We start from the raw sequence: 25,837 nt of genomic DNA on the forward strand, positions 1-25,837 counted from the left end.
TTTTGTCCCAATATTTTATGACTTTATTAAATTTAGTTTCCATATTTTTTAAAAAAATTAAAATGGTTCCAACATTTTTTAGAAACCATATTAAACTTTTTAAAAAACAGTTGGTACCATTTTAATATTTTAAAATATGAAAGCTACATTGAATAAATTTATAAAATATTGAGAGAAAAAAAAAAGATAAATATGCCTTGAATTTATATAAAAGAGTATCCGAGAGACTCAATGGAATAAAATAAATATTATTTTATTTATTTTTGTTTCCTTTTCTCTCACCAAATATATTTAAAAAAAATTAATTACTATTTGGTGTTTTCATTTCTAGACATGCCATTTTCAGTTTATTTTCATCCATAGACACCACGTTAATCTTTTAACTAACTCAACCTAGTAGTTGTAATTATTACAAGATAGTTTCTCCTAATGTTAAAATAATTATTACAAGATAATCCCTTTTGCTAAACCCATCACGTTAGTTAACATTTTATCTATTTCATTGCTCGGTGTTATGAACTAAATTTAATCGTCTTGGTGTTCATAAAAACCTTAGCTTCGTGAAATTTAATTGAACATTGAGTAATTCTGATCAGATTTTGGACTCTCAGTAACAATCACTTGAACTACTTTTTGGAACGCCATCTTCTGTCATCAGTAAATCAAATTAAATCAAGTTTAACGAAGCTATTACATCATAGGTTCTTTACATTCCGAACATGTTCTGCTGCAAAAATTGAATTTTCTTGTACTTATCTCTGCTACAACTGTTACTGTACGCATAGATGCTACATTTTGATCACACTTCAAAGCATGAATGAAAAGAAAAACATTTATACAGACTTCTGTATATATGTGCAAGGGATATCTGATGAGGAGAAACAAAGATTCAAACATGCAGAGTAAACATTAACATTTTGTTTTGATCTGTCAATCAATGCTGGTTAAAAGGATATCCTGATAAACACCAGAATATGTAAAGCTAAAATGTAGAGCACAAATGCAGACCTGAATAGCATAAGCCTCTGCTGGGTTTCAGTTCTGCCTGCTGAGTGATAAGGAAGCCTCTGATGGCCTTCATAATCTGACAAACTGTGCAACTTATCTGAGGAGCTTTTACCGAAACGATTCCTAGCAGCAGTGTTCGCCTCCAAATTGTTGTTTTCTGTTTGCCGCCATAGCGCATTCAATCTTTCCAGTTCCATCTCTTTCAAATGCATGTCACCAAGTAAGCCCTCAGCTTGTGCCTGAATGTATGAGAGTAAGACAACCAGTTAAACACTTTCACATCCAAATAATCAATCAAAGAGTTATCAACTAGACATTGTCAAAAACAAAATTCTCTAGTAAAAACCAGAGGGAGGGAGAAATTTGCAAACACTGTACAATGAAGTGTAAAAAGGACCTGCTTAACAGCCAGTTGCTCAATTAGACCATGAAGTTGTTTATCCAATGTCTTCTCTCTTTGTGCTGCAGAACAAGAACGTTTTAGAGCCAAAAAATACATAAACTCGGGCAAGGTGCTTCCCAAGTGTAGAGTATCAGTAGGAGAATTAACACCACAAAAGCAATCAAAATTATATTTATGTCCGGTTATGGTTAGTGGATTTCTAAGAGCATGAAATAGTATCTAATGTTATTCAGATATGAAACAAGATTGAAGTCTCCCCAACTAAAGTTCTTTCTTTCTCTTAATGATAAAAAATCATTCAAAAAGAATACAAACGGGAGTACCCTTGAATCTTACTAAAGCTACAATGGAAACAACAGAGGCAAGAAAATAATAGATACATCGAACCAATTGAAAAACCCAGTCTCTTGGCACCAGTAAAGAAACACTCTTAAATCCAATCAGATTTTTGTATCAGCATTTTGAAAATTATTACTACGTCAGAAATGCAGTGGCAGGATATAATCATATTACTAGAAATTTATTATGAATATGCAAAATGTTTCCGTAACTCATTTATACACACGAATCAACGTTTGAACAAAATCTAAAATACAGGAAATCACCTAACCCATTCCTATGCTGAATTTTTTATGTCATCATCATGATGGACTTAATCATTCAAAGTCCTCTGCATTCACAATTACGGCACAGAAATCTGGAAAAAAGAATAATATAAGACGGACATACTGTCATAACCGGGTTCTAATAAATATCACTATTCCTTTTGCAGTTCCAAGCACTGAAAGCTTCATAATTGGTATATTAACATCCGCGCAGGTGATATATTTCCCACTTCCACTTTCAAGGGATCCCAGATTTATCCTTTCATGGTTCTCTCCTACATGTGGATTTATGATAAGAAATTTGGGAAAAGTACACAACAAAAGCTAGCCATTGTAGTAGAAGAACTAAGGCTATACAAACTCCATCATAGACACTTAGTTCCAATGTGGATTTTGAGTCCTATATATGATAAGAAATCATACCTGGGGAAGGTAGTTTAAGTGTATTTTCCTGCACTTTTGCCCACTTCTTCTCCAACTGTTTCACAGCAGCCTCCATTGAACTCTGGATGAAATGAGGGTTATTAATTTGGTGCTTAATTATATATCCAATCATAGATTGTCATACATGTTAAGGATGCTGACTTTTGTATTCATCATTAGTAAAAAGTCCTATCTAGTGTAATTTCTAACTGATTGATAATATAACATCTTTCTATTGACAACATATGAAAATAAAACTCTCAATTAGGTTAAGTATCAACATAAGTAGTTAAATTACACCTAAAATTATATAGCATAGATCATATGGTCCTTGTAATCATGTTAAGTTGAGCACATAAAAGAGTCTGTGATTAACGAACCAGTTGCTTCTTCTTCTCTTCCAATTCATCTAGTAAAGCTGATCTCGATGCTTCTGCATCTACATCAAATCCAGCTTTAGAATTTGCCTTCATTTCATCCCAACCATCAGATACTTGCTGCTTCGTATTCTCCACCTCAGCTTTCAGTTTCTTCTCAGTCTCTTCCATCTCCTATAACAAAATAAATAAAAAATCAATTGAACCAAACTCAACCTCACAAATCACAATCAATTCACAATCAGAACCTGCAACTTTGTCCTTAGTAAATCAGCCTCCTGCAATTTCTCTTTTATTTTAACCTCACAATCCGATATTGCATTTTCATATGCCGCATTCTCTTCCTTCAATGTCACCTCTCTAAGTTGGGCCTGAAACAAAAATCATCATCATTAGTCGTAGCAGTATTTTAGGTTAGTATCATTTTAGTCCCCAAGTATTGCAATTGTGTTCTTTCACTTTCACAAGTTTCAGTTGTGCCAGCTGAGTCCATCAAGTTTTCTTCTGTTTATAATTTAGTCCCCTTATCTTGATTTCATCTGATACTTAACTGAATTTGCCAACATGGCATACGTGCAAATGAATAAATACAGTGTTGCAACCAGCAAGAAAACACAGAATATTTGATAGTTGTGTTTGTGATTCATGGGGTAAGTTATTGTTTTTAGAGTACTGCTAAGAACACACTCTTAAATATGTTCTTTCTAACACATTGGATTATATTTATTGTTAACTACAAACTCAGGGTAAATGTTCATTAACTAAGACCTGGAACCCAGAGAATTATACATGTCCAATAAATTTCACCCAATAAGAAACAGCATGTTCAAAAGAGTATATCAAATAGAGTATTCCTAACATTTCTTCTTGCTTTTACACAGTAATGGACATCAAAAGGATCATCTTTTCATTCTGAGCAAATCAACGACTTAAAATTAGACAGAATCAAGACGGAGGGACACAATTGTCAACGGAAGAAAACTTAAGAGATTCAACAGGTGTAGTCCAAATACAACTCTTCCAAAATGTATAATTTTGGAAATCTAACAAATTTTTTTGTTCAATCAATACAAATTGTAACCCAGACCAAACCTATATTTCAATTCCAGACAAAGGTTGTGCTACAGGCTCAGCTGGATTAATCCCTGACAAAGAAGAATGCTAACAACACTCTCTTTACTATTAGGTGAAATTTATTGAAAAATAATTTTTTTACTAGATTTCATCTCTCCCTTAACTAGAGCATGTCTGGCAAAAATTATTTTTGCCAATTTCAGCTATTTTTAGGATAAAAAAGCAGTTTGTAATTTCAATTGTATATTTAGGACAATAATCTAAATGTGTAAGAAACTTTATTTTCTGAAAAGATAAGTTTATTTTTTTGTAATTATTTTCCAACAGTGTTTCCCTCTCAGCTTCATACACTCTTTTTCTTATATAAAAACTGATTCACATTTTGTTTCCAAATGAAATTAATTAACCCAACCTTTCTTCAACACACTAATGGCAAGATTCTGATTACAATCTATTATAGCAACATAATCAATTGTACATGCAATAATAATAATAATCGAATATTGAATAATTGAATTTTTGCAGTTTCCAAACCCAAACACACTCTGAGTCTCTTTCATCAAAATTAAGAGAACATTAGAGTGATATTGCTAGCATTCCTCTATAACATAATAACACAGTAGTATTTGCAACCGTGTTGGGGAATTTGGATGAGAGAGTAAAAATGCAATTAAGGTTTATTAGTAAAGGACCTGTTGGCGCGTGGCGGAGTGGGAGTTCAGTTGGAGGGCGAGGGCGGCGTTGGAGGCGAGGGAGTGAGCGTGGAGGTGCGGGAGGCTCTCGGAGATGTCCTGGGGAGGCAGTCTGAGCCGTAGATCATGGATCACACGGCGGAGAGAACCCAACTTCTGATCCAGTTCGATCACGTACCTTTGCTGATCTTCGGAAAAGAGGATTGGGATGATGGAATCGTCCTCCGCTTCCTTTCCTGCGCCACCTCCCACCGCCCATGCCAGTAAGCCAGCCATGCCTTTCAAGCTAACTCTCTCTCTCTCTCTCTCTCTCTCTCACTCTCTCTCTCTCTCAATTTCTTCAGTTACCTTCCATTTTTTCCGATCTGCGGTGGTTGATTTGGGAGTTGGGAGTTGGGAATTGGGGTGGTTTCGGAATTCCAATTTTGTTGCTTTTGTAAATCAAAATTAAATTTCATTTTCTTGTGAGCATTTCTACTATTTAAAAAACTGTAAAAACTAATAACTTTGTTAATTTCGAATTATATTATAGAATTATGTATGGTATGAAATAACAAATTTGTTTTAATCTGATAAAAGTAAAACATAATAATTAAAATTTGTATTTTTTTATATAATAACATTGTAATATATTTCAATAATAGAATTTTGCTTAATTTTTTAATAATGTAAGACATTAATTGGTTAACTTAATATACATTTTATCCCTTAACAATGCTCCTCCTGTAAATTTTATTCCTTCATACATTTTTAACGAAATATGAAAGTCTCCTTTAATTTATTCATCTATATCCTTATTTTATTCTTAAGTGTATCTTCATCTATAACAATATAAAAAGAAATTATCCAATTAATTTTAATATATACATTTTGTATTTCTATTTATTTTTTATTATATTTTAAGATTAAAAACAATAAAATAAATTATCCAAAAATATTGAAGATAGTTACACACTTAACAAGATAATATGTTATAAATTGTCCACATTTTGACCTAATCAACCAGTACATTTTATGTAAGTATCATTATTAATATATCTATCATTATGTACTTAGAATCACTAATAGTTTATTAAACACATGGTGAAAGGACATCTCATGAATATTGAGAAATTTAAAGTCTCAGCATTAAGTAAAGGCATGTTGCCTTCTAGATATACGTTTGTTGATCATAAGTCGCCCTTTAAGTAATGAGTACGTTAGTCATATGACGTTATCTCGATCAGATTGGTGGGAACTATGATTCTGTTACCGAGATTTTGGGAGTTTGAGACATAGTCATCGTAGGGCTAGGTAAAATTGTTTCTACCTCTACAAGACTTCACAAAATAAAATCATGAGAAATCAAAGACATACCATTCAAACCAAAGATGGTCATGTTCCAACCTTCCAAAAATCCTGGATACCATGTGAAAGTTACAATGGGTTAATGCATAGGCTAAACAAATAGCAAAGGAGGTAGAACAATAGCGATTACAAAATAAGTAGAGATGTCACATCATTTGATAGAGAAGCTCTAAGAGGACACAAAGAATTGCAAAAAACTAATGAGAAATTGCAACAAGCCATGTGTAGACAAATGACTTGTCAGGGACATGTCAACCCGTATTCGATTCACGCTTGCTTAGACGATCTGATTTGCTTCATATATAAATTATCTGCTTGTAAGTTATGCTTAGATAGTCTTATCGTGTGTGTTATGCTTAGACGATATGATGAACTTCTTTTTCTACAAATGATCCGGTGGGCTTCTTTTTCTAGATAGTTTGGTGGGTTTCTTCTTTTGTATCTTATTTAAGACGATGTTGCATCAATGCTTTGCACATCAATAACAAGAATTTCTTTCTAATCTTTCTTCTTTCTTCTCTTATTTCTCTCTTTTATTTTCTTTCCTTCTATTTTCTTTGTAATGGTATTTGAAGTACTCTATAAAACATCACTCTAATGGATAAAGTTGATTAAGATATATGTCCAGTAACTAATAGCTTCTTGTATCTGCACCCTAGTGAGAACCCTAATACTTCTTTGGTTTCTTCTTTACTTGATTCTTCTAATTAAAATTCTTGGAGCTACTTTATGGTTATTTCTTTGAGCGCAAAGAACAGGCTGCAATTTATAGATAAAGTGATTTATCCACTTGCTTCCACGAATCAAACTTTTTATTCAAGGAAAAGATGCATCGATATGGTGGCATCATGATTTATCAATTATGTATCTATGAGTATATGCTAATGCATTATTTGGATGGATTATGCTGTTGAAATTTGGAATAATCATAAGTCAGGCATGGACAAGGCAATTTGTTGCACATGATAGACCTTCAACAATAAGCTTCTTCTTTTAGTTATTAAGATCAATTTGTCACCAAATTCTTTTCAAAGTTATGTGTTATATGAGATGAAATTGAAAATTTCAGGGCAAACCATGTTTGTAAATTCACTTACAATTCTTAACATCATCGCCAAGAAAAAACTTGAAGACTAAGACATGCAATTTCTACGTGCTCTTAATGAACAATATGGAAACACCAAATCACGCATTCTTCTACTTGATCCTTTACCACCTATCTCAAAAAACTTTTTCTTTGTTGTCCAATGAAAAAGAAAAATTCTTAGGGACATAGTCATTCGAGATCTCAATTAAAAGTAAAGAATACTTTTATTAATAATAACAATGTTGCTAACAATGTTCAATGCGGATACTGTGGACAAATTGGCCACATTGAGAATATTTGTTTTCGCGAGAAGAATCTCAATAGTGTTTCCGATAACAAGGAAAAGACTTCTTGTAATCATAAAGTTTGTTCAAATTGTGGTAAAATAAGTCATACAGTCGACATGTGCTACAGAAACACGAGCTTCTAACTAATTGTAGAAACTCAAACAAAAACATCAATGCCACCATAATTGATAAAGATAGGTGTGATGCTAGTGACAATAACAATCAAAATGGAGAAACAAAATTCATTTAAGAACAATATCAAGCTCTGTTGAGATTGATAAATCAACATAACTATTAAAATTCAGATACTGCTTATACTGGATCCATTTCTACTTGTATTCCAGAACTAAAGAACCCAAGTATGCCTTTTCTTGATAATGATATTACTTAGGTGATAGATTATGGTGGAAAGGATCATGTGGTTCAAATAAATTACTTTTTAGATTTGAAAACTGTAAAACTAATTACTATCAAGTTACCTAATGGTCATGAAACATTGACTCTTCAATATGTTAAGTTAACTAACAAATTTTTCATCACAATGTTCTCTACATTTCCTTTTTCACTCTTAATATTTTTATGGATCAAAGCTAATAAGCCTAAATAATTTTATGATTACCTTCTACCTAACTCTTGTATTATTCAAGAAGGTATCTCCAATAAGACAATTGGTATAACAAATATTATATATGACATTTATCTTTTTTGTTCCAAGAGAAACATTGGTAAAAAATTTAATTCTATTTATATTCACCCTATTTGTAGCATTTTGGATATTGATATTTGACATTGTTGCATGATACAATGAATCTTATGAAATAGAGTTTTTCTGATATACAAAGTAGGAAATTTATGTTTGTAACGCTTGTCATTATGTCAAGAAAAAGAATTTCCTTTTCCTATTAGTAATTCTACTACTCCTAAGCCTTTTGATCTTTTGCATTTAAATATTTGGGACCCTTATAATATTTTATTCTTTTTAGGGATGTATGAATTTTCTTACCATTGTGGATGATAATACTAGATTCACCTGAATAAGTCATTTTGACTAATAAAGTTGACGTTAGATAGAGAATAAAGAATTTTATTAATCTTGTTGAAACTCAATTTGAAACCAATGTTAAAAAATTTCGTACTGATAATGGGTTAGAATTTTGTTCGAATGATTTCTATGCATCTAAATGAATTCTTCATACAAAATCTTGCATTGAAACCCCGCAACAAAAAGGTATTGTTGAGAGAAAACATTTGCATATTTTGTTTGTCGCTCATGTCATTCTCTTTCAAAAATAATTTGCCTAAAGTTTTTGGAATTATGCTATTACTACTTATGTTGTTAATCACATTCCTACTTATGTTTTAAATAATCAATCTTCTTTTAGAATTTTTTTTTTATAATAAAACTCTTAATCTTTTAATGATTTCCGTGTTTGATTATCTTTCTTATGCTAATACTCTATACGAAAAACATAAAAAAAAATTATCCAAAAGTTCATCCTTGTTTTTTCTTGGTTTCAAGCCTAATGTTAAAGACTATATATTTTACAATTTATATATCATAACTGTCTAGTTGCATCCAATTTTTCAACCAAAAATAAAGTTTCACTCTAATGTAGTATAAGGTCAACCCTGGTTGAATACATGTGAAAACATATTGATTGAATCCATTGTTTATTATTCTTTTATTCATAAATTAAAAAGAGAGAGATTGGGTTGAATTACATAATGTAAATAAAAAGTAAAACATAAAGCAAAATGCACAATAGACTATCTAATGAGACAATCGTCTAATAAACGGTATAGTAGTTAAACAACATAAAAAATAAAAAAGATAAAACATCTAATGAAAAATAAAATAATTTGCAGAAAGTAAAATAAATTGAAAAAAATTAAGTAGAATTGTTAAATATTATAGTTAGCAGTAGCTAATTATACTTAGCAATAATGATTAATATTTTTTTAAAATTTAACTTTATCATATAAATATATTATACATATTAATAAAATTTATTGAAGGGCTAAACATAAATTTATTACAATATTCTTTTAAAATTTAACTTTATCATATAAATATAAATATATTATACATATTAATAATTAATAAAACTTATTGAAGGACTAAACATAAATTTATTACAGTAGTAAAACTATCGTCACAAAAAGAGTAAACGGATGTTGTAGAGGGATTAAATAAAACTACTCTTACAATTAATTATAAAACTACTAATAAATCAATGGATAATACATTTATAATAGGACATTAGTTATTTTCATATTATTTATTTAAAATATATTATACAATATTATAATTATACTTTTATACTTTTAAATTTTATAACTTAATTGCATATGAAAAATGATATATTGACTTGTCCTTTATTTTTTAATCTTAATTAGATTGCATACCAACAAAGATGTCTATTTTGCATAATAAATATTGAATGATTCTCATAAACTTTAAATATATTTACTTTTGTTCATTATAATTTATACTTTTTTTTTATATATAAAACACATTTTTTAGTGTCATTTTCCTTTTGACAGAAACTCCGATAAAGATCAGGGCTGCTATTGGATGATGTTAACTTACCAACTTGCTATTTTTCAATTCTTTCTGATTCTTTTTATTTATTTATTTATTATTAGTTGAGAAAAAAAAAATTGTAATCTTCCAACTTTAAAAAAGTTTCCATATTTGTAGTTATTAATAATATTTTTAGTTGACTTTACATTGTGATTCTCAAAATAGTTTAGACTTAAGATATTTAAAGTAATGATAGAAACAGTGAGTCTAATATATGTGACATCTGTTTTTATAGGGAAGAACATTTTATTATGATGAGAGGTGATGAGAGGTAAGGTTGGAAAAAATCCAAATTCCACCATAATTATTTAAATTTATATTAGTTTTAATTTATTTAAATGAATTTATTTTAAATTTAAATTTATATTTTTGGATTTTAAATTTAATCCATTTAATTGGATATGTATTAGATATAAATTGGATACCTTTTAAAATTATCCAAATTGTATTTTGGATTGGATTTTGACTTGACCCGATCCAGGTTGAGCCAAGACAATTCGGGCCCGAGTTGAATAAAGTCGACCCAAATTTATGTCAAACTGAGTCGTCCTGGCCCAAGTCGAATTGAGTCGGTATGGGCCAAAGTCGAGTCAAGTCATTTCGGACCAAAGTCGAGCTGAGTTGGCCCATGTCAATGTCTAGTTGAGCCGGTCCAGACCCATGTCGAGCTGAGTCTTTCGGGTCCGATATTGAGTCGAGCGGGATCGGGCCGATATCCAGACGACCGGACCAGGGCTGATGTCGAGTCGAGTGGGCCCAGGCCGATGACGAGCCGAGTAGGTCTGGGTCGATGTCAAGCCGAGCGAGCCAAGTCTGATATTGAGCCTAGTGGGCCCGAGCCCATGTCGATCAGAGCAGGCCCATGCCAAAATCGACCTGAGCAAGCCCGGGCAAGGGTCGAAATCGACCCGAGCAAGCCCGAGCCTAGGCCGATGTCGAGTCGAGTTGGTCTGCATCCAGGTTGAGTCGGCTTAGACTTAGTTTAAGCCAAGTTAATCTGTGTCCATATCAAAATGAATTTAATGTAATTGACAAAGTGAATTAAATCTAATTAACAAACTGGATTTAATTTAGATTTAATCTGGAAATCTAAACAATTTTAATCTAGTTAAAATAATATGAATTTTAAATTCAAAATATTTATTTGGATTTGAATTGAATTTAGATTGAATTTTGAAAAATTCAGGAGAATTGTTAATTACGGGAATATAATTTTATAAAATATATTTCATATGAAGAATCTGTAAAAATTATGGGTTACCTGATATTATATATCTTATTTATTTGATTCCTTATATATTATATATGAATTACTTAAATCCTATTTACTTTATATATCCTCTAATAGGATTTTTTTTCTAAAATTCATCCATTTTGTAAGAGACTTTAGAGTAATTAAGGACGAGAAATATGTCTTGAGAAGTATCTAGATCCTTCGATACAATTACTTTTAAAACATATAAAAAGATAAAAGAGAACGTAAATTTCTTATGAAATTACTTTATATATTTATAAATTATATTATGTATTATATCTTTTAAAAATAATTTTTATTATATATATATACTAATCTATAAAAAAAAACCGTTTTTTTATTCTTAAAAGAAGTGAAAGGCTGCTATTTGATATAAGTTCAATAAAGTCTTGTATATAAAAATTAGAGTTCTCAAAAGAAGTTAAGTATATTATTAAGGTAAAAAAAGAATTATGATCTAAATTGGGTGGGGTTATTTTTTGTTCAACTAATATAGTGAGTGACCTAATGTTTAGTTAATAATTTTATATAAATGTAGTTAAAAATGTAAAGAAATGTTTTGAAATATGTTTTATTATTATCCTTTGTCACCAACACAGATTTGACATCGCTTGCGTGACATTAATTCATGTCTCAGACGTGACATTTGATGAGAATGTGACACTGACTTTATATTATAATATATGACTCATAGCACACGCAAAACTGGTTACCTGTGTGTCTGTAAGTGGTTACTTATGTGACGCACGCAAAACTAGTTATCCGTGTGTAAGTGATTACTCATGTGACGTTTATAACCACCCACTCTTAAAAAAAAAACAATTTTTTTAATAAGAATCATATATTATTCGAATTCAATTTAACTTTTAAATTTTATGTGAATTTGCATGCGATTAAATTGATATTTTGTATTTAGGGTTTAGGGTTAAGATGTCCAAGGATAAGAAGGAATAAGATATAGTAGATCAACTAGAAAATTAAAAATTAAGTGAGATCTTCTCAAAATTGTATAGTTCAATAATACAATAATATAATAAGATAAGCAACTTATATGTCTTATAATCTATATTTAATTATATGCCGAATCATTATACTTAAAATTTATATATAATAGTATAATTTAAATTTTAAAATATGTATTTAATTTAAATTTTTTATTAGTTCTAGTCAGAGTAATTGCTGTCAACAGCAATGAGTGCCAGAGTGTTGAACCAAAATGAAAGCAACATCCATAACTATATATATTACTATTCATATAACAAGGATTTGTAACAAACAGATATCACATACAGAAATCATGGACTTATTTGTATATTAATAATTAATAATAGAAGTAATGATAACAATAGCCAAACCAGCAGTGTTTCCTGTTCAATGTTGAGCGTCTAATGACCAAATCCTTCTTATTCATTTCCTATGCTGTGAATCCACCACAAGAGATTACTGAGAGAGTTTCCACCATCAAAACCTGCAAGGTTTCTTATCTTCTGCAATGCACTTTCATTGTCATAAATCCCTTCAAGGGCATATACAAATCCCTTCCATCCTTCACCAACACCATCCCTATTCAAAGCAGGCAAAGTCCACTCCACAAGCTGCTTCACATACTCAGCATTGGAGAAAATGGCTTCAGAAATAGGTGCCAATGGTAAGAGCTGAATGCCAAGCCTACACTCTTTCCACTCTGCAGGAGCAAACCATAGTCCACTGTCCCTCTTGTTAGACCACAGAACCCCCATGATCCTGTTCTCTCTTGTGAACTCTTCCTCATACAAACTCCCTCCCTCTTCCACATGCCACCACATTTTAGTCCCAAGAATTTCCAATGCTGTTAGTGTTGATCCAAGGGATACAAGACGAGCATCACCATATGCCAGCCCCACCAAGGCAGCAGAGTAATATGCACACACAGCCTCACTTGTGCTCTCTTGGTTCCTTCCATCACTGAACTCAGTTAACCCTCCAGCCCAAGAGTGAAGCACATAAAGGTCAAAATTCCTCAAACGTGTGTAATTGGAGTTTAGTTTTGTGTCCAAGTTCATGAAGTCTTGCACAATGGAATAGGCTTGAGCCTTGTACTTCCTACCCCAGGCTGGATCAAGCTTAACGAGCACTGCAATTGCATAAAGGAAGTACCCCAAATGGTAGTGGTGATCATTGTAAATACCAAATCCAAAATCACCACCACCATCATTGGACCCTTGTTGGGTAATAATGCCACCCCATTTCTTGTCATGTAGAAATCCATTCCCATTGAAAGTTCCCTCCAACCATGGCTCAATGCTTTCCTTCAAAAACTTCTTAACCTTTGGAATCACATCAGGGTAGCTCAACTCCTCAGCAATCAATGCCAACCTTGCAGCCCTTGCAATCAACTTCCCATAAAAATATGACGAAGTTGTTGAAATCGATGATGAGTTTAGGCCTTCAACATCATTAGAAAGGGCTGAAACAATTTCATCATGGGATTCTTCTTTGACTCCCTTGGTTGAGTGCCATGTTACATACACGGGATCTGTTTGCAAAACCCACGAATCCCCAACAACACCAACAACATCCCCATCAATGCTTCCATATTTAAAATCTTCCAGAACAGTGACATCATTGTCTCCATTGGACAGAAGCTGAACATGGAGAGGGTGGGCCAAGAGTAGCAAATCTCCTGATCCTTTCTTCTCCCACTTGTACTCCACACAAAAGGGTTCTCTAAATATAGCTTCCCCAGACACGGGGTAACAAGAACTAAACTTGTCAAGAACCGCCTCGTGTTTTGAATCAGAATCAGGCAACAGGGCTATCCGGACAATGCCAGAAAATGCATCAGAAGTGATCTCAGAAAGAGTGTGGCTCAACTTGATGGTGGAGGAAGCATAAAGGATCCATGTTTGACCATTGTTGAAGTGAAAGGTGTGCTTGGTGTTAGTCTTGTTTGAAGAGAATGAGAGAATGGCGTGGATGGTGGTGATGGAAAGAGGGGTTGGTTGGGTGACAGAAACAGTCAAAAAGGGGCTTCCCCTAACAAGGAGGAAGCTAAGATTGGAAGAAGGGATATCCAAAGTGACACTGAGATCACTATAGGAGGAGATAAGGTGTTTCCCACTGGAACCTTGCTTGGATGAGATAGTGAGATCAGCGTTGAAGACTTGGTATATGAAAGCAGAATTGACTTGGCGAGAAGGGTATGAGAGAGAGAGGGAAGAGTTAGAGGATTTGATGAGGTAAGGATGAATGTATTCAGGTTGATCACCATTTTTTAGGACAAAGTTTTGGAAGAAAGAGTTGGTGGGGAGTGGTTTTGAGAGAAGGGTTGAGGAGAAGAAGTTGGAGGGATCAGGAAGCACAGTGGATTGTGTCTCTGGGAAGATGAAATGAGTTTTGTTTTGCTTAGCCATTGCTGCTTCAGAAGGTGGTGGAAGTGGTGTTTGGTTGTGGTGATGATGATGATGAATGCTTGAATGGTGTGAGTATATAAGGGTTTTGGAGAGGATGAGGTCAATGCACTTGTTACTTAGACTAGGTGTTTTTTCATTATTGGCGGCTACTCTATCAACAACTGGTTGATTATTAAATTGTTATGAGTAGGAAAGAGGTGTTTGGATTTTGGATTTTTGGAGGATACTTGCTGGATAGTTGACCATAGTTTATTGATTTGGTGAACTGGCTTTTAGTACAAGTTGAGGTTAAAGTTTTGTTTTGGTGTGTTGATGATGATGATGATGTTGAAGAATATGAATGATTCTAAATTTCTGATGAATGAACTGTGGAAGGGTGTGAGTAAAGAGGATTGAATGATTGATTGAAAGGAAGTGAAACTTGGGCAGAAAGATGAGTGAATGTGACCATGCCAAGAAGCAAAACAGAAGTTTCTCAATGGGAACATACCAAATTCAGATGCAGAAATAAAAAACCAGCCCCACGTAAAAGCAGATTTATGTGCACACAAGTGAAGAATTTGAACAAGATAAACACAAGTTATGGATCAATACACATATGAATCATATTGCATGTGGAAGTTTTGATAGCAAGCCAAAAGATATTATTGTTTGGAAAAGTCTTGGCATGTATCAATTTTCGTTCTCGTCTATGATATACACAAAGTTGTATTTTGTTGTAAAATTAATTTCTAAAATTAGAGAAAACTTAAATAATTTTTTATTTATGTCTCTAAAATTAATTATTTTATTTTTTTTTCTATTTCGAGTGTCTTACTTTTTTTGGTATGAAAGAGAGGAAGAAGTCAACACCCAAAAATAGAAGCATGGAGGAAGGATGTGCTCTCCACTACACACTTTTCCACACAAACAACTATTTTGATAATGGACCCTTCAAATTGTATATATATTTCAATTAAAAGTTTTCATTGTCGAGTTATATTTAGGGTGATAAATTTAATATCTAAGAGTAATTTTTTAATATATCTAGAATTTTAAATAGAAATAAAAATATTTAATATAATGAGATAAACATATGTATGATTATTTAAACATATGTATGAATAAGTAAAGAAGATAAGTTACATATATTTTAAAAAATAAATGTTTAAATTAAAAAAGTTATAAGTATTAATTAATGTAAAATAACGCACCAAGTAGAATATTTGGCTAACTATCCCACATTTAAAGTATTTTAATTTTTAATCAACATGTAAATACCTATTACATGAAACTGTTGGAGATCCCACGTCGACTAGGGACGAGGACAATTCATTGTATATAAGTGAGTACAAATATCAATTTTATGAGCTGGTTAAACACCTAAAAAATAACTGTAAAATTCAAAAAGTATATGGAAATATATCATTTGATGTAATAGATTATCCAAAAAAATAAAAAAAAATAAAGAGTTATGCAATATATCATTTACTATTTTTGAGCAAAAACTAAGCTGATTTGTAAACTGATTAGTTTTATTTATTAATTTTAATAAAAAATACAAATTTAATAAAAATGATAGAATTTATTACTTTTAATCTTAATAAATTATCCACAAATATTGTATTTCACTACAAGAAAAACGTGAATTACATACAAATTATTACATACGGATCAAAATCCGTATGTAAAATCAACATTACATATAGATTAAATTCCGTATGTAAACAGGTATTACATACGGTTTTTTCCGTATGTAATTACATACGGATTATATCCGTATGTAACTTTTGGCGCCATAGAGCGGGAATTAAAATCCGTATGTAAACAGGTTTACATACGGATTTTTTCCGTATGTAATTACATACGGATACACCAAGCAAATTCTTTAGTATTATTATGATTTTTATTATACTTATTATTATTAATAATATTAACAATATTAATATTAATAACATGAATATAATCTATACCTATATATAAAGGGATTCCCCTCTTAACTGCTCTTCATTTTTTTTCATTTTATCCTTATATTAATATTTAATTTTATTATTGTATTATGGTCATTGTGTCATTTCTTATTTTTTTCTACAATATTTGGTATACGTAGTGGGGACAGTTTTGAATTGAAAGAGAGGTGGAAGAGTGGTTTTGAATTGAAAGAGATGTAGAAGAACAATTATGAATTAAAAGAGAGGTGGATGAGCGATTTAATTTATTTTCAAAATCAGTTACATTTTATTAATATTTTATTCTTATTTTTATTATTTTATAACTGTTTTTTTTATATATAATTTTTTTAAAAGAACAGTTAAATATAAAGAGAATTCTCCTAAATAACCGTTTTTGGTTATTTTGTAGACAGTTTTGAGTTTAATTTTCTATTTGTTGTTTTTTTGAATCAGCAGAACGGTTTTTCATTTTATTTACGAAACAATTTGAATCAGCAGAACGAAACAATTTGAATTAGCGAGAGCAATTCTCGATTTGATGCAGAACAATTTATCATTTGATTTACACAACAGTTTTCAATTTGATTCAAATAGATTTTTCATTTCCTCATTTCTTACCTTTTTATTCCTTCAATCAACGAAATCTAATGTAAACTCTCATTTTCTCTCTGTTGATGTTGTTCCGTCTCTTTGTGGATGTTGCTTTTTATTTTCCAGAGAAAGTGGAGAACAAGATCGAGAAGTCGATGTGTGGTTTCATGCGATTAGTTCTTTAAACTTGATTTTTTTTCAAGCCAAAAGAAAACCGTGAGGGGGAGTCTGAGAAAAAGAGGGAGCAATCCAAGCACCCCAAGTCACGCGAAGATTTCATCATCTTTCTCAGTCACATTGTGCTTCGTTGCAAGTTCGTTTTGCATTGTCATTAACAAGGTTTTGCCTTCAATTTCTCGATTAATTTTACTTCAAATCCATGAATTATAGTTTTTATTATTTAATTATAGCTTTTATTTGTTTTCTATTTTTGGTGTGGTGAGATTTTAAGACATTGTTTGCAAACCCAAAAAAATACTTGCAGTTAGGGATTTGTATCTGTCATAACATTTTTATCTTTGTATTTGTGAGAGGTTTGTTTTGAATTTTCCTGATATATTCAACCTTGGTTGCTTCATGAAGAATGGCCTACATGAACAGGAGAGGTGAAAAGTGCTTCCTTCAAGATGTGGTTTGTGGGACATGATTTTAGTGATGCAAGCATTGCTGCTAAAGAAAACACAAAACCAGATATGGAGATTGTAACAAGGGTAATGGGACTTGAAGTTGGATATCTGATCACACCAATAATTATTTTCCGTGTGCAGCCCAACGCAACAACATTCCAAATGTTCATATAATGAATTGGTGGTTGTCTTGCTATGTTTGAATTTAGGTTATTGAAGCAATTGATCAAATCCGATAAGAACTCTGCCTCATTTGTAGGATATAGTCATTGGGGTACCATATAGACCATGTGGAGGTAACCCTTTTGTAATGGCTTTCTTGAATTGATTAGGATTAGTAATTTATGTTAAATAATGAATAGTTGTAGTTATTTTTATATTTTTATGTTGAAAGGTGCTCTCTCTTCTCTTCCCTTTCTATCTTTTTTTTTTCTTTCTGTTGGTTCTTCTATAATAATTTATTATTTACGTCTCTCTCTCCTCTTCCCTTTTTTTTATCTTTTTTGTTCGTTCTTTTATAATAATTTATTATTTACGTCTCTCTCCTCTCCACTAACTATACCAACCTTTTTTAAAAATACCATTATCTTTGAGTTGATCTGAGTTCTAATGGAATCATTCATTTTTTAAATTGTTTTTGTTCAATATTTTTGTAATATAAAAATGTGTATATTTAATTGTTGTATAATAACAGAAACGCTTAGTAGATTTTAATTTTTTTAAAACAAAAAGAATTTAACAAAAAAAAAATCAATAGATACAAGTTTATTATTTGATTTTTAATTTTTTATATTCGCTGTTAGTTTGAGATTTGATAGAAAGGGGTGCTTATTATTAAGGTAGTGTTAAAAAGGGTATTGATTATTAATGTTTTAAAATAAATAATTAATATTATTTTGAAAAATTAATATATTTTGATGTCATAGATGAAAATCTTTTATTGTTAAAGATCCACTTTTTTTTATTATCATTTGGAAGTAAAATATTTTATTTGTTCTCACTTAATGGAGAAATTGGTACGTTAATTTTATTTTTTGTTATTACCTAACTGGTAGGATAGTGGAGAAATTGATTACTTTTCTGTTTTAAACTGATATTCTTCTTTATTAAATAAACATATTTTTAATTTTAAAATTTTATTTTATGTGTTCTCACTTAACTGGCAGGAAAGTTGAGAGATTGGTGCCTTTTATTAGGGAAGAGTGGAGAGAGAGAGGGGTGAAATGTGGATTTATGGACGGCTAATTTTTTTAGGCAAAAGAGTGATATATAAGAAAATTTTTGAGATTATGAAAGAGTGATATATAAGAAAACTGTGAGAGAGAAATAATATAAAAACATGTTAATGTCTCCACAATCCTAATTTTGAGATTCTGAAACTCTATTGTTGTTCTTCTTCACATTTCATCACCGCCACTTCACTAGGTCTTCCGTCTCCTCAATGCTTCAAAAACCCTAATGTTGAGATTCCGAAATTGTGTATTGCTAATTTATTTCATCTCTTTTATTTATCTTATTTTGCTTTTCCTATTTCTCTAATGTATACATTTTATTTTATTTTTTTATATAGAGATGTTTAGTTTCTTTTATAATTAAATTAATAACTTCAATTTCTTTAGGTAAGAATCACATTGTTAAAATATTAAGTTCTTCAATAATATTACATTTGATTTATAATTGTTTTAAACATATTTAATTAAAAATAAATATAAATATAAGTAATAAAAAATTAACATAAATAATAATATATTATTTAATTTGATTAAATTTTGTATTTAATTATATAAAAATAAAAAATGCGAATACACAGGCGGGAGAGCGCCTGTGTGCCCGCTAGTATTAATAATATTTATAATAATATTAATAATATGAATAATATTAATAAATATTAATAATATGAATATAATATTAATAATATGAATATAATATTAATAATATGAATATAATTTATTTTTTTATTATTAATAATAATTATATTAATATGTATAAATTATATTAATAATAATAAGTATATTAAAAATGATAATATTGTCGGGAAAAACGGGTAATTTCTCCACTAAAACAGAACCCTAACAGAGCTACCCGACAAATAATATTGAATAAACAGAGCGGAATAATAAAAGAGATAAAGAGAAAAAAGCACACCAGAAAATTGTTAACGGAGTTCGGCCAATTTAGCCTAATCTCCGAGCACAGCATAAACAACTCACTTTTATTATTATGGGAGAAGATATTACAAATTGGGATATATAACAGTGAAGGAGATGTTAATTTATAACCCTCCAACCTCCTTCCCAAACAATGAACCCACCGATGTGGGACTTGAGATTAAGCCAAAATCAACAAATCTCCACCTTGGCTTAATTTCAAGTCCCACCTAATACAAATCTTCTCAAAACATAACAAAAACAAACTTTGCAGAGCTTCAAATTTGCGCCTTCGGACGCCAACTTCAAATGTGCAAGATATTAACCAAGTCTAAACAATGTTCAAACTTGGCCCTTGTAACTACCTTGGTGAGCATATCTGCAGGATTCTCCGTAGTGTGAATCTTCTGGAGAACAATCTCCTCTTCTTCGAGAATCTCACGCACAAAGTGATAACGAACATCAATGTGCTTTGTCCGTGCAAGAAAGACTTGATTCTTTGCTAAATGAATAACACTCTGACTATCAGAATATAACTCAAGTTGTTTCTGACCAACTCCCAAGTCTTTAAGCAACCCATGAAGCCAAATTGCTTCCTTCACAGCCTCTGTAATCGCCATATACTCTGCCTCTGTCGTAGATAAAGCCACCGTAGACAGCAAGGTAGACTTCCAACTAATTGGCGCTTTTGCTAAAGTGAACAAATAGCCAGTTGTAGACCGTCGCTTATCCAAATCACCTGCATAATCAGAATCACAATATCCAACTATGCATTGACCAAGTGATTCATCTTGCTCAAATGCCAATCCAACATCTAAGGTATTTTGGAGGTACCGTAGAATCCATCTCACAGCTTGCCAATGACCCTTTCCCGGATCATGCATGTACCTGCTAACAACACTCACAGCCTGTGAAATATCTGGTCTCGTACACACCATTGCATACATCAAACTTCCAACTGCATTTGCATATGGGACTTTCGCCATGTATTCTCGTTCTTCATCAGTCGTCGGAGATAAACGGCTACTCAATTTCAAATGAGGAGCAGGTGGGGTACTTACAGGCTTTGTATCTTCGTGTATACCAAAACGTTGTAGTACCTTCTGCAAATACTGCTTCTGTGACAGCCAAAGTTTTCCCCTCTCCCTATCCCTGTTTATCTCCATGCCAAGAATCTTCTTGGCTTCCCCCAAATCCTTCATCTCGAACTCTTTACTCAACTGAGCCTTTAACCTGTCAATCTCAACTTGGCTCTTTGCTGCAATCAACATATCATCAACATATAAGAGTAAGTAAATGTAGGAACCATCTTCAAGTCTGCGCAAATACACACAGTGATCATATTTGCTTCTCTTGTACTTCTGATCCTTCATGAACTTATCAAATCGTTTGTACCACTGTCTCGGAGATTGTTTCAGTCCGTATAACGATTTGCTAAGTTTACAAACCCAATCTTCTTTACCATCAACCTTGTATCCTTCTGGTTGAGTCAAATAGATTTCCTCCTTCAAATCACCGTGTAGGAACGCAGTCTTTATATCAAGTTGAGCAAGCTCCAAATTCAACTGTGCTACCAAGGCCAACAAAATTCGAATGGAGGAATGTTTAACAATTGGAGAAAATACCTCATTATAATCAATTCCCTCCCTCTGAGCAAAGCCTTTAACAACCAACCTTGCCTTGTAGCGAACATCTTCTTTATTAGGAAATCCTTCTTTCTTTACAAATACTCATTTGCACCCAATTGCCTTCTTACCTTTTGGTAATTGTGCCAGCTTCCACGTCTTGTTCTTCTTCAAAGACTGCATCTCCTCTTCCATCGCACCTGCCCAATTACCACTCTCTGAACTCAGAATGGCTTCTGGGTAAGTGGATGGAATGTCATCAACAACTGGAAGTGCATAGGCAACCATATCCATGAAACGAGCAGGCTTATGAATATCTCGTCTCTGTCTTGTAACTGCAATTGGCGTTGATTGTTGTTGAGATTCTTGGGTAGGAACCTCTTCCTCATCTGACTCTTCTTCTGCCATAGGAGAGTCACTTGTGGTATTTCGTGTTGGGATCACCACTGTCTGCTCAAACTCCACCTGCTTCCGGGCACACTCCACCTGTTGCGGAGTACTGTCAGCTCCTTCTGGATTTACCTTCTTTAACATGGCAGATTCATCAAAGGTAACATCCCTGCTGATAATCGTCTTCTTTGCCTCTAGACACCACAAACGGTATCCCTTCACTCTAGGACTAAAGCCCATGAAAAGAGCCTTCTTTGCCCTTGGATCCAACTTTGATTCAATCACATGATAATATGCAATAGAACCAAAAACATGCAAAGAATCATAATCAGTTGCAGGTTTTCCAGACCATACCTCTAACGGGGTTTTGTCATCTATAGTAGCTGATAGCAAACGATTGACGAGATGTTGAGCGTATGTCACAGCCTCAGCCCAAAACTCTCTGCCTAACTCGGCATTAGACTGTTGGGTTTAATAGTGCCAAAGTTCAAGAGGGGGGTGAATTGACCTTTTAAAACTTTCTCGCAGAAACAGTGTTTAACACAGTTTACAGAAAATAAATCGATTTATGTGAAAATGAACAGATTTATTTCAGCACTGTTTTTGTTTGAAAAGCGTTTATACAGCAAGGTTAATCATAAGATTATGCAGATAGACTTTCCAGATGCATACACTGATACTAGAACAAAAACCAGTGAAACATCAAAACAGCAAACTTCAGTTTCAAGCAAGTGATTAAGGTTCAATTGATAGCATGCCAATTAATTGAGTAACCTTTACAATCAACCTGTTCAAGTGGCTTTTAACAAACTGTGAGTGTTCTTCTTGATATCAAACAGTTTTTCAGAAATTAAGAACAATGAATCACAGAACAACAAGATTCAATTTTTAAGCAATTGTTTAAGGTTCAATTAATAGCTTTGACAATTTCTTGAGCAACCTATCACAGTCAATCTGTTTGCAGTGGCTTTTAGCAGATTTTATATGTTCTTATCAGAATCAAACAACTTTTTCAGAAATTAAGAACAGTATGCACAGTGCCCAGAAAGAACAGATTTATTTTCAATTGAACAGACTTGTTTCTTTGCTGTTTTATCAATTATGCAGAAACGAAATTGCAGAGAGTGGGAGAGAATGAACACAAGCAGTTATACTGGTTCACTCAACTGAGCTACATCCAGTCTTCACCAAAACCAGGTGGAAATCACTAAAACACAGCACAACCAAGTACAATTCCCACTGTTCTTGAAACCTACAAGAACTTAGGTACTCTTGCTGAAAAAACCTATTTCAGCACACACCCACTCTTCAAGAAAACCTATCAAGAAGAGTGTTCAACCAAACTATTACAGGAGATGAGAAGTGAAACGACTACACCTGATTGAGGATACAAAGATCTGCCTTAAACCAGTAGGCAAGATTGCTAGAACAGTAGCTGCACCTCACACCAAGCTTTTGGAACCAAACCAAGAACAAGCACTTTGTGATTTTCGAAATCTTTGAAGAACAAATGCTAATCCGTTGTAAACTTTTGATTCTCTGCTGTAAAACTTGTTTTTGCAAATGTATGAACGATTATTAAACTCAGAAACAAGTTTGCATTTTATAGAAAACCAACTTATAACAGAACTTTAAAAAACAGTTAAAGCTGTTATAAAATGAACAGATTGAAAATAAAATGAACAGATATATTTTCAAAAACAGTTAGAGAATTTGTTAAGTGAGGAGACTTAGTCAACCATTCTGGTGCTGAGATAAAACTGGAAATCATTTAAGCTTGACATGGCACCAGAGACAAAAAGAATCTATTCATTTACAGATGAACAGATTTATTTTTCAAAACGAAAACAGAGAAAGTTTAACTATTTAAAACTCAGTCGTTTTGAAAGATAGAAGACTTAGTCAAAATACATGATGCACAAAATCTAATTTTCACAAGACTTAGCCAAGGCATCAGTGTAAAAATGAATCTGTTTATTTAGAAAAGAACAGATTTATTTTTATGCAGTAAACGTGTTTTTTGTAAAACATGTGAAAAACAGTTTAATAAAACTTATGTTTGTTATTATCACATGGCCAGTGGTTATGAGGTGAGTTACTCAGCAAAAAGCCCACTCTTAGACAACCTCTAAGCACTACCTAAGACACACTTAAAGCAAAGCAAAATACAAATGAAATGTACATATAAGTCTTCATCAAACACAATCTTGAAGGGGCAGCAACCATCTTCAACATAGACAACATACAACGAACTTTCTCCACAAGTGTCTTGTTCATACGCTCCGACACCCCCATTCTGCTGTGGTGTTTTTCTAACAGTGAAGTGTCGAACTATGCCACAATCTTGGCATACCTTCAGGAACGGATCACTCTTGTATTCTTCTCCATTGTCTGTTCGGAGAACCTTAATCTTCCTTCCTGTCTGGTTTTCAACTTGAGCTTTTCACTTAAGGAAAATTTCAAGCACATCATTTTTGTTTTTCATAGTAAACACCCAAACTCTCCTGGAAAAATCATCCACAAAAGTGACAAAATAATGCCTACCTCCGATTGACGGAGTCTTGGTAGGTCTCCGCACATCTGAATGCACATAATCCAAAATACCCTTGGTATTATGAATTGCAGTGTCAAACTTCACTCTTCGTTGTTTTCCCAGAACACAATGCTCACAAAATTCAAGTTTGCAAGCCTTCGTACCTTTCAACAATCCCTGCTTGGTAAGAATTTGCAAGGATTTCTCTCCTGCATGTCCCAACCTCATATGCCACAACTTCGTTGCCTCGACATCCTTCTTAGTGCTAGAAGTTGCTACCGTTACTGTCCTCACCACTGTACTACCTTGATAGTAATATAGATTGTTCTTCCTCACGCCTTTCAACATCACCAGTGCTCTTGAAGTTGCTTTAAGAATTCCATCTCGCATCGTCACAACTAGGCCTTTAGATTCTAAAGCCCCCAATGAGATGAGATTCTTCTTCAACTTTGGCACGTACCGTACATCCCGCAAAATTCTGGTGGATCCATCATGATTCTGCAGCTTGATTGAACTTATCCCAGTTGTCTTACATGGATTATCATTACCCATGTAAACAACCCCGCCATCGAGTTCTTGAAATTCAAAAAACCATTCCCGAATGGGACACATATGATAGGTACAACCTGAATCCAATATCCACTCATCTGGATAAGATGATGCTGAAAGCGAGACAATTAAAGAGATATCTGATTCCACATCATTTTTGCATTCTGCAACATTTGCATCTTGCGGAGCCTTCCCTTTCTTCTGCAGTTTTGGACAGTCTTTCTTCCAGTGTCCTTTCTCATGACAGAAAGCACACTCATCTTTGGCAACGACTCGACCTTTAGACTTAGACCTCCCTCTTCTCCCCTTTGTATGGCTGTGTTGACGACTTCTTGCCACCAATGTTTCTTCTGATGTCGTTGATTTGATTTTCATCTTATCCTGCTTTCTCAATTCATGACTATATAAAGCAGAACAAACAGCATCTAACGACACATTCTCCTTCCCGTGAAGGAGCGTAATCTCCAAATGTTCAAATTCATCAGGTAGAGATGATAACAACATCAAAGCCAAATCCTCATCCTCAAACTTCACATCTAAATTCAACAGGTCTGCTACTAATTGATTAAACATAGTGATGTGTGCATTCATAGTAGTACCTTGTTGGTAGTCAAATCGGAACAACATTTTCTTCATCAGGAGCTTGTTCTGACCACTATTCTTCAGAAACTTGTCCTCCAATGCCTTCCACAGTTTGTGTGCAGAAGTCTCATTTTTTACAGCATACTTCTGCTCTCTGGACAGGCAAGATCGAATAGTTCCGCATGCCAACCGGTTGATGATGCTCCAGTATTTCTCCTCTACCTCTTCTGGTTTCTCTCCTTCAATAGCAATATCAGAACCCTGCTGAAAAAGAGAGTCCAAGACCTCTCCTTGCCACATGCCAAAATGTCCAGTGTCATCAAATATTT

At 32.8% G+C, this 25,837-nt stretch overlaps 2 protein-coding genes across 2 annotated transcripts; both read right to left on the minus strand.

Annotated features, from left to right (window-relative positions):
- Window positions 1-646: 646 nt before the first annotated feature.
- LOC137837081 (golgin candidate 2) lies at window positions 647-5,054 on the minus strand. Its single transcript, XM_068645937.1, has 6 exons — window positions 4,583-5,054; window positions 3,065-3,187; window positions 2,820-2,990; window positions 2,440-2,521; window positions 1,406-1,470; window positions 647-1,247 (listed from the first exon to the last, which is right to left on the minus strand). The coding sequence occupies exons 1-6, from the start codon at window positions 4,856-4,858 to the stop codon at window positions 945-947; spliced, it is 1,020 nt and encodes a 339-aa protein (XP_068502038.1). The 5' UTR covers window positions 4,859-5,054; the 3' UTR covers window positions 647-944.
- Window positions 5,055-12,359: 7,305 nt separating this feature from the next.
- LOC137837082 (glucan endo-1,3-beta-D-glucosidase) lies at window positions 12,360-15,124 on the minus strand. Its single transcript, XM_068645938.1, has one exon. It carries the CDS (start codon window positions 14,532-14,534, stop codon window positions 12,546-12,548), a length of 1,989 nt encoding a protein of 662 aa, XP_068502039.1. The 5' UTR covers window positions 14,535-15,124; the 3' UTR covers window positions 12,360-12,545.
- Window positions 15,125-25,837: the final 10,713 nt, after the last annotated feature.

The sequence above is a fragment of the Phaseolus vulgaris genome, chromosome 4 (assembly GCF_000499845.2).
Source record: "Phaseolus vulgaris cultivar G19833 chromosome 4, P. vulgaris v2.0, whole genome shotgun sequence".
Classification (NCBI taxonomy): Eukaryota; Viridiplantae; Streptophyta; class Magnoliopsida; order Fabales; family Fabaceae; genus Phaseolus; species Phaseolus vulgaris.

What these genes read in the sequence shown, in the direction of transcription:
- LOC137837081 (XM_068645937.1), bottom strand. Translation starts at nt 4,858, where the DNA reads ATGGCTGGCTTACTGGCATGGGCGGTGGGAGGTGGCGCAGGAAAGGAA. An exon ending in ACTTAAACTACCTTCCCCAG is followed by an intron (nt 1,471 to 2,439) that starts GTATGATTTCTT and finishes CTTGTTCTGCAG; the next exon opens with CACAAAGAGAGAAGACATTG. An exon ending in AGCAACTGGCTGTTAAGCAG is followed by an intron (nt 1,248 to 1,405) that starts GTCCTTTTTACA and finishes TCATACATTCAG; the next exon opens with GCACAAGCTGAGGGCTTACT.
- LOC137837082 (XM_068645938.1), bottom strand. Translation starts at nt 14,534, where the DNA reads ATGGCTAAGCAAAACAAAACTCATTTCATCTTCCCAGAGACACAATCC.